Raw genomic sequence first — 9,885 nt, 5'->3', positions numbered from 1 at the left:
TAATGCTCCGTGTGGCCCTCGCTTCAATCAAAGTGTGCCACCAGGAACATCAAAAATACTCTTATTTCTGCAGTGATTATCATAGAATCATAGAATGGTTTGGTTTGGAAGGGACCTTAAAGCTCATCCAGTCCCAACCCCCCTGCCAGCAGCAGGGACACCTTCCACTAGACCAGGTTGCTCAAAGCCTCATCCAGCCTGGCCTTGAACACTTCCAGGGAGGGGGCATCCACAACTTCCTTGGGCAACCTGTTCCAGTGTCTCACCACCCTCACAGTGAAAAACTTCTTCCTAATATCTCATCTAAACCTCCCTTCTTTCAGTTTAAATTAATTCACTCACTTCCATTTCACAGCCTATCTCTGGTTCTGCAGCTCTGCTGACCTTTTGTAGCACTTGGCCCCTGCTGCAAGGGAGTCGGGGATGGAGCAAACGTACTCGTACTCGGATAAAAAAGCTGTCGGTTCTTGCCAGAACGGTAAATTTGACATCCCGCTAGATGGCATTATTTGCACGCTTATGGCTGTCTCTTGCTATGTCCAAATAAAACAGGTTCTGCTCTTGGTAAAATAGATAAAAATAATCTGGCTGGTTTTCCAGAAAGGTGGTAAGGTGTGTGTGAATGTAGGAGCTCCTCTGTTTGGTGGTAAGGTGTGTGTGAATGTAGGAGCTCCTCTGTTTGGTGGTAAGGTGTGTGTGAATGTAGGAGCTCCTCCGTTTGGTGGTAAGGTGTGTGTGAGTGTAGGAGCTCCTCTGTTTAAGCAGAGGATACATTGGTGGAATTTGGAGATTCTAGATGCTAATTAATTTTATTTTTGGTTTTGAAACTTCTGGTAGGGTCCTGTAGACCTGCATGGGTCCTTTTAATTTATAGAACAAGGGCATTTAAAATAATTTTTCATTTCATGTTTCCTCTGGTTCTGTGATTTGTTAAAAATGAAATATTCAGGCACATATTCTAGATAAATATTAAATAAATATTTGGACAAATGAGCTTTTAATAAAATGAAATTAGATATTAACTATTCTGATAATTGGAAGCTAGTTATTATTTTTTTTGAGGAACAGAACATTCTCAGAATGAAATCTGAGACAGATCTGCATATAAGCATTAAGAAGGTGCTTACGTTTCTTGTGTAACATTTGGTTTCAAAATGGTTTGAAAAGATTTGATTTAAATCTTTTAAAATACAAGATATTCCATCTGTGTTTTACAGAAAGTAAGAACAGAGAAAGGGAAACCTCATGTGTTTTGGGTTGTACTGCTTTCTCATAACTAAAAAAAAAAAAAAGCTAAACAAAAAACGAAAAACAAAACCAAAACCCCAAAAAATCTCTACACACAAAAGCCCAAACCAACAAACAAACAGAAGACTATCTGTTTATATATAGTTTACCTGAAGCAGAAAGACTTTTAGCAGTCACTTGCAAAAGGTGAGTGGTCTCTTGCAGTAACCCTTTGATCTGCTGTGCTTGAGACAAATGCAAAAAATAAATGTAGTTACAGCCATCTGTGCATCCACCAGCTCATCGGATCTGCAGCTTCAGATTGACAAAGACTATGGTAACGACTGAGGCAGTGAATGATTCACTTTCACTTTAATCTGTTATTGCAGACACAAGCCTGTATGTGCAAACACTTTCTGTGCTGTTTGGTAGATATTTAAAACAATTTATTTTATTTCTGAAATGTTTCCTTAACATGATAAAATAATTTGACATTATTGAGGAAAACTTTCTTGCCTGTTCTTCCAAATAGTTTAGTGTTGTTTGCATAGAACTGTAATCAGCAGATTGTCTAAACAGTGTAATTAGCATTTGATAAATAGTTGCTGATTGTAGTTTAACACTTTTTCTAGCTTTCTTTGATGCTGATACATCAAAATGCACCCTTTTGGACCCAGAAAGGATTTCTACCAGACAGATATTTCATTTGAAATTGGCTTTGTTTTAGGAGCTGAGATGAGATATTATTTTTTTTATTTTACATTGTTGCTTTTCTTGAGGTGGCTATAACATGCTGCTTTTGTGTGTGTGTGTGTGTGTGTATATATATATATATATTAGGAAGGAGATTTTCATTCTAAAAAGGAAGCAATGAGTGATAGGATGTTACCTCAACCCATCCTGTTCTTGAACTCGGGGAATTTGTGGCAGTCATAGTTGGGGGCAGATGGTGTTTCAGTAACTGTAAGACCTGTTACTGGGAATTTGGGGAGTGGGAATGGGACACTGATAGGGTGATGTCAGTTCAGTCTGCAGAAATGTATGTCCACGATCTCACTTCTATTCCAGTTATTTTGTAAAAGGTATGAAAATACAATGTTTAGAGTCTGGTTCCTTAATGTGCTGACGTGTGTATTTATATAACACCCACATCATGATGGCATCTGGAAGCCAGGAGAATTATGCAATATGAGCAATACACTCCTGGAAAAACATTTTTTGGTGTCCCTAAAGTTAGTCCTTATTCCCTAAATTGTCTAATCACGTTGCTCACACTTAAACCCACTGACTTCACGGATGTTTTTCACATTGGGAGTGTTTCCTTGAACATACCTGGCTTTTTCACTTGTGTTCTTAGTGGCATTTGTGAATTTCCTTCCTCTCTTGTCATGACAGATTTAATTTTCTTACTGTAGGAAAGCAATTTCTAGGTATTTGTTGTAAAGCAGTTCTTGTCAGTTACCTAAAATAATACTTGTCTAGTATAGAGTTGAGTTCTTACTGTCCAAGTAGAAAGCAATTTGATTAATATGGAGCGTTGAGGTTTATATATTATTATAACTTAGTTGAAGAGTATACCAAAATAATCTGTTTTCTATAGAATTCTATTTGCAGAAATCCTCTTTAACCATATCTTCTGTACCTAGGAAAATGGCATTTCTTTTCTTTAAAAGCTGACAATTGAAAATTTCCTGAAAAAGTTCATATTTTGTGACCATTTTATAGTGGTTGATTTTTATATTTCACTGCTTAAAATATTCTGATTACTGACACCAAGTTTAATAAATCCTTCTTTGGACATGTGTAGTAGAAAAGGATTTCAGTTTTATTTGAGGCTGTTTGTAAGTAATCCCCTGAAAACAGTTTGTACTGTAATGTGTGCACTTTAGTCTCCAGTAGTCTGTAAATTTATAGCTGTTTGAAAAGTGTGAATATAACAGTTAAGCAAAGGAATTGTAGAAATAAAATAGAAAACAGAGGAATTGCTGGGTAGCTGAATTTTCCTTCCCTCCTCCCTCTCTCCAAGCTTTTTAACAGCTTTCCCCATCTCTTTTTGGATGTTGTTTAGCCTGCGTGTGGGAACAACGTTAGGGAAAGTGATTATCTGGTGACATGATTGACGTTCACCAGCCTGTGACGTTGGAGAAGCTGCCAAGGTTCTGCCATCCCACCTGCATGTAACGGGACGAGTTCTCCTTGAATGAGGCCGATGTTGCCCTCCCTTCCTGCATCCCTTTACCCAACCCTAAACACTTCTGAGTTTTGGAGAGGAAAACTGCCTCCCAGCTGTGTGGATCATACATCCTCCTCCTCCCAGCTGTCAAATGAGTAAACAATTACTTTAAAAAATCGTTTCAATATGGTCAATGCATGCCCATAATTACGTTTGAAGAATTGAAGCCTGAAGGCGCAAGAAGTAACTTCAGAGGTGCTTCATTTTTTTCCTCCGCTGTTCCAGTATTTAGTACAGCAGATTTTGTTGTCGTATGCTATTCATGTAATAAAAAGAACTCCAAATGTATGACCCTTATGTGAAAAAATGTGTTTTGTTAGCCAAACCCCCAAATAATCGCCCCTTTTCATGATTCGGTGCAGGCAGAATCTGAAGCCCTTGTTTTTCATCATAGCCATCACATTCATTTCAAAAGAGATGCTGTTCATCAGTTTAATCATTTGCATTTTGAATATGATCGCCTGTTGCTTTTTCTCTAGACTTTAAAAAATTATGTTGAATTCAAAAAGTGGAAGGAACAGTTAACCAAATCTGTTTGGATTACACGTTTAATGTAAATGTGTCTTTATTTTATACACAAGGCTGTTGGATCCTCTGGGGGTAACACTTTCCCTAATCTTTCCAAATGTCACAATAACAGAGGTAACATCTGTGCCATTTCAGTATGAAGGGCAGTAAAGGGAACTCTGCCAAGCCCAGGAAAATAATGATTTACCTTTTAATTTTCTAAAGGAATCTAGTAATCATGGAGGACAGGGAGCAGCACAACCTCACAATATCCAAATGCAAACTATTGACATGAAATTAGTTTTTTAGGAGGCTGATGTTGAATGCTGCATCGGCTGCATTGGCGTGGGATATTTCATGTCCGATTTTGATAATACAAATGTCTTCTCTTCCTCCTCAGTTTGTTCTTAATTAAATTTCTTTACAATTTAATGTTTTGTGTGAATTGTTTCATCTGCTGACTGACTTCTGACTTACTTTCTCAGGAACATTGTTTTTATGGGCTTTTTTTTTTTCCCTAATTAGCCCTTCCTCTCCATATTTTATACATTAGATACCCCAAAAGTTTGGGAGCATATAGTCATTTTAGACATCATTTTGACAGTCCTTGTGTTTGTAGCAGATTATTGTATTTACAAGCTTTTTTTTTTTTTTTTGCTTTGAACCACAGAAGGATTTATTTTGTGGTGCACAAGAAGCATTCTAGAGCTTGTTGTGTCACTTGTCTTTTTGTGGGAACTTCAGCAAAAATGTGTTGTGGTTCTAATCTAGGATTTACAGGCAAAACTTAATTATGATGCACCTGTTGGCTTTTAAATCTGATTTCTTGAATTGTCCTGATGCATACATACCTTCCTCCTAAGCTTTTGCTTGATAAGATTTGAACATTGGTTCTTGCTTGCAAACCAGAGTGATTTCCTCCTGTTTCAGAATAGTTTGTGTATCTTTAAGTTCTTTGTGCAGCTCTTTTTGTCTCCCAAACTGCTCTTAGGATGTATCTGGTCTATAGAAATCACTCAAGCTCTTGCAATCTATTAAATAACTGAACTATTTTAAGTCTCTGGTGTGTTTTCATAGAAAGCTTTGTTTAGGAAATGAGATTCCCAAAGAAAGCAAACTTTTGGACCTTTAGTGTTTAAAAACAAGCACATCCTTTGTTTTGAATGGTACAGGCAACCATCCGTTGTCCTAAATAAAAAGATCCCTAAAAATGCAGTCATGATGCATTCATCCTTAGATGATCTAAATCCTTTACTTCATTCTTCTTGTATAAACCCATCTGTCTTCCAAAGTACTGTTGTCTTTTTGCCAGAGTGCTGAATTATATTGCTGAATGTATGTTTAATCAGTTTTTAGCGGGGTTGTTACGTGGCTCATAGATACTGTGCTGCTTACAAATTACAACTCTTCATGCTGCTTTTGACTAACAAATGTTCCAAAAAAAGTCAGATCCCTTCTCACTGAAGTATTTCTGTCTTTTCTAATGTGGACTTGCCCAAGATAAATGTGTGATTTGCAGTATCTTGCTTTTAGTGCTGCCTTTCTAACTTTTTTTTGGTATTTGACATACTCAGAATGAGACAGCTGAAAGCTCTCCTGCGTGTGATCATTTATGGATAGAGAACAGAAAGTCAGCAAGCTTCAGTTTTCTAATATTGTTTGCACATGTTTTCAGGATATATCTCCCTACTACAGGTAAATCATATTTCTAATGTTACGGTGAACTTTTTATCTACTTAAAAAAATACTCCACTGTCGTTAGCATTAGATTTTTCTTCAGTCATCGGTGGACTGTTATGAAATGTGGTTGCTAAAGACCTGTTCGTAGAATAATATCTTTAGATTGTAATACCAACTGGATAGGTTTATACATCTGAAATGAATTTAATCTTTATATCAACTGTCTTTGTACTCAAGGGCTAATTTTTCACGCCTAATTTGCACGTGCAGTTACTGTGACTGAGTATGCAGCTACAGTAAAAATCTCTGCGAACAGCAGGCGTTTCGTCTCTACCAGTTTTACGCCTTCGACCACCGTAACAGCTAAGTAGGAATTTAATAAATAAGGGAAAAGAAATAAGTAATGCCTGGCTTTGAAAATCTATGCCCGATGTCTTGATTGTCTCTCTCTTAAAATCTTCTTCTCTGACTCTACCCTGTGTAGCTTGTTACCTATTTTCCATGATTTCCTCTGTAGTCATGTTCTCTCCATGAAGGTAGTGTTCTCTCTATCCAGTATGTCATGGCCATTCCTTATCACACTGATTAAATGATAGCTTTTGTGGTCACTAAGTAGAAGAAGGTCTTTTCCTGTCTTCCCTCAGTAGACAATTTCTGGGATGTCCTGTGTCACAGCTCTGGCACTCATCTTTCTCAAGCCCTTGTCCTGCAGGGCTTGGGTCTCCTAGTATAAACAGCTCACTGCACCTTACAGTAGCTTATCCCAAATAATTTATATTGCATTTGTTTTCTCTTTGAATTAAGTGATATCCTGGAATATCCTGTGGATTACACTGTAATAGTTAAAATTCCTAGCTAGACTGCTTTTCTATGAGAGTTTTCTCTGACCTACAGTTGATTCAGTCACTTCTTGAAACAGAGCAGCATACAACGTGAAAGTCATTAAAATGTATTTATGAATGAAATATGGACATTTTTTCAAAATAACCACGGAGCATATGACTGTGTTTTATGTAGGACTACACAAGTACTTTTGTATGTACTGACAGCTGAAGTCATATAAAGGGTTAAAGCACAACTATTTTTATTGCACGTTACTGCAAACATTCATGAGCCCATTTCTCTGTGTAGTGCGTATTAGTAAGAGATTACACTGAAAAATGTGGTTTCAGTATTTATAATACAGAATGTACTTTCCTTTTGCTGACACCTATGGAAAGGAAACTGTTGCATGGCAGCAGATGATAATTTCAGTCGATTTTGTTCCTTTCCTACTCCCACCCTCATTTTGGAGACATAATGTAGGGGTTGTAAAGCAATCTCTCTAAGTAATGTGCTTGCGGACTATAGGACTATAGAACACCTTAAGCAAGTACTTCACAGGAGCAGGATCCTATTTGAGAGTAAGACTGAAAACCCAGTAGGTTGAAAAGATTGTTTTACTTTGCAGGGCATGGAAAGCAACTGATACCAAAAGGAAAATAAGAATCTTGGAGATCCATCAAGTGTAGTTTTATTGAGTAAAAGGACTTATTACAGCTCTGGATTGTTTAACTGCAGAATTACCCATCTAAATCTGGAAAGTTTAGAAGTACTGAAGTGTTGGAGAATGTTAAATGTTCAGATAGTTCTGTTTTAATTCATGGGGTTTGAACCTTTGGGTTTACTTTTTCAAGTGTTTTTTTGGCCACCATGAGGATTATAGATTTCTCTAACATACAGTCAAATGCTCTGAAGCAAAATATAAACCACTCTGAAACTTGAAATGGAATGGTAAAAGTAGCCAGCAATATGAGGAGGACCTTGAAACAGCTGACAATGCACAACAGGTTGCCTTCCCAGTTTTTAAGCCATGTGTCCAGATGTTGAAACAACTATTTCTTGTCATACCTGAACTAGTCTTTTTGGTCCCTCTGTTTCTTGTATAACTCAGCTTCTCCTTTGGGTGCAGAGGCTGCACTTGATAATAAACCTGGCGTGAGTTGGCAGCAGGACTCAAATCTGTATGAGCTTTGTTTCAAAATACTCAGTTCAACTCACGAGTCAACGTTGTGTTTATCTAACAGTTTGGCAACTTAGCACCAAATGCTGGAAAGTGCATAATGTGGCTCTTTAAATGACTTAATCCTGCCAGTAACATTTTCAGGCGATCCTAATTTTGTATTGCATTTTTATTGGATTCTGATGAATTTTGAACTGAGCTTTAAAAGGGACTTTTTTATAGGGAGCTTTATATAACTTCCCATACTTATACATATCACGGGGCACTACCAGTGAGAAATAAAATGTTACCCAGTGTTGGCTTCTGGATCCTTCTGTTGGTCAGTGTTGCGTGACTTGAATGTAATAGTGCAGTTTCTGTGGATAGAAGTGTAGATTAGAAAATTTCACAGACTGCTGACATTTTAAAATACTCAGTTGTGCATATATAGGATTACTTAATTTTGTGAAAAGTTGTTGAAATCACATCACCATATAGCTTTGGTGTTTTTCATAATGTCACTGTGTTCCTTTAGGCAGCGTCAAGCATGAGGGCAGCTCTAAAATTTTCAGCGTTGCTTTGTTCTCCTTGTATATATGACAGCGTGTGTTGTCTATGCATTTTCCTGAATATACATATTTATGCTGATTTTTACCCCTTTGTGTTTCCAATTACAGGTCACCTGTTTTACAAGTTTGGAATCACAGAATCTGACTGGTATCGAATCAAGCAAAGCATAGACTCCAAATGCCGAACAGCTTGGAGGCGGAAACAGCGAGGGCAGAGTCTTGCCGTGAAAAGCTTTTCAAGGCGAACACCTTCATCATCATCTTACAGTGGTTCAGGTAAAAAAAAAACAACAAAACAACCCCTCAAAACCCACAAAAACCAAACAAAACCCAACAGAAATGGAAACTTAGAGTAACGATGCCATTTGTTTCTCTCTATACCTGAAAATTATAGAATCGTAGAATGGTCTGGGTTGGAAGGGACCTTAAAGATCATCCAGTTCCAACCCCCCTGCCAGCAGCAGGGACACCTTCCACTAGACCAGGTTGCTCAAAGCTTCATCCAGCCTGGCCTTCAACACTTCCAGGGAGGGGGCATCCACAACTTCCTTGGGCAACCTGTTCCAGTGTTGATCTTGAGTTTTAATTACAACAGGTGCAGGTCGTACCCACAAATGGGAATATTACTGTGTTAACAGATAAATACAGAAACCCACATTTCTCACAGTTGAATTTTTGGAGTGGTTTTTATATTATTGCTTTTTTTAAAGTACCATTTATTATTGGCAAAGAGGCCTCTTTGTTAGAGTGTATGTGTGTCTACATTGCTCCTCAAGTAGTGTATCCACCTACTAAGTGAAGCTGACCATTCGTAGTTAAATCATCATGGGCCTTCAGTGCAAACCAACCACCTCCTGGTACATTCAGGGTCCTTCACAGCCTCATGGGGCTTGTATCACAACTCCAGCACATGCAGCTTCATGCTATCATATGAGGGTTTTTTTACCATGTTAAATTTTTAAAGTACAAGGTCAGAATGTTTCTGCAACTGATCTTCATAAGAAGAGTCAAGTGAATAAAATATAAAATCTTTCTCAGTGTGTTCACACCATTTAGTAGGACGTGCTAAATTTTGTTCCTGAAGTATTTTCCTCTGAAGAAATTAAATGTTGTAGGTGATTCTGTATTTCCATATAGGTATGTAGGCATGAATAATAATAACAAATGAAAAATACTGACCTAAGAAGTGTTCTCATAGCACATTTCTGGCTCATGCCTTTAATATAAAGCACTGTTATGGGACATTTGTACATCATATATTAAAAACAGTGTTTTGGAAGTGAGCCTAAAGAAAAGGAAGTAAGTTTATTTGCCTGCATAAAATTTTTGGTTGCATGTTAACACTAACCACTGTATCTCATGCAAAGAATGCCAAAATCTGCTTTCAATGGAAAATTTTATGTGCTGGAACTAGGAATCATATCCAAAATTCTCAAATTAAAACAACTAATCAACGTAATGATAACCATAAGCCATATATGTTGATGGGATTTTTATTTTCAGTCTCTTAGCAATCAGTATTTTAGAATAAAAATGCAGTACTAAGTGGATATTATGGGCCTGTGCTCATTAGACTGTATTCCTTGACTGTTGTTGAGATTTATTATTAAAAAATATTTATCTTTAATGTCCTGGTTTGGAGATTTGGGGAGACCAGTGTAGAGATGTAAACACAGTACTCGGGCTCA

The 9,885-nt window shown here is 37.3% G+C and overlaps 1 protein-coding gene across 1 annotated transcript in view; it reads left to right on the top strand.

Moving 5' to 3' along the window:
- The window catches only part of BANP (BTG3 associated nuclear protein), a gene marked incomplete at its 3' end in the record, with an annotated part of 53,533 nt that extends 45,060 nt beyond the window's left edge, over nt 1-8,473 (top strand). Inside the window, exon 7 of the mRNA XM_010169863.1 lies at nt 8,306-8,473. Coding sequence (XP_010168165.1) covers nt 8,306-8,473 — 168 coding nt within the window. The remainder of the gene's footprint in view (nt 1-8,305) is intronic.
- Nucleotides 8,474-9,885: the final 1,412 nt, after the last annotated feature.

Source organism: Antrostomus carolinensis, unplaced genomic scaffold (assembly GCF_000700745.2).
Source record: "Antrostomus carolinensis isolate BGI_N321 unplaced genomic scaffold, ASM70074v2 scaffold11706, whole genome shotgun sequence".
In the NCBI taxonomy this organism is placed as follows: domain Eukaryota; kingdom Metazoa; phylum Chordata; class Aves; order Caprimulgiformes; family Caprimulgidae; genus Antrostomus; species Antrostomus carolinensis.
Note: the sequence above shows the minus strand (reverse complement) of the source record. Positions and strands in the feature narration are given on the sequence as shown.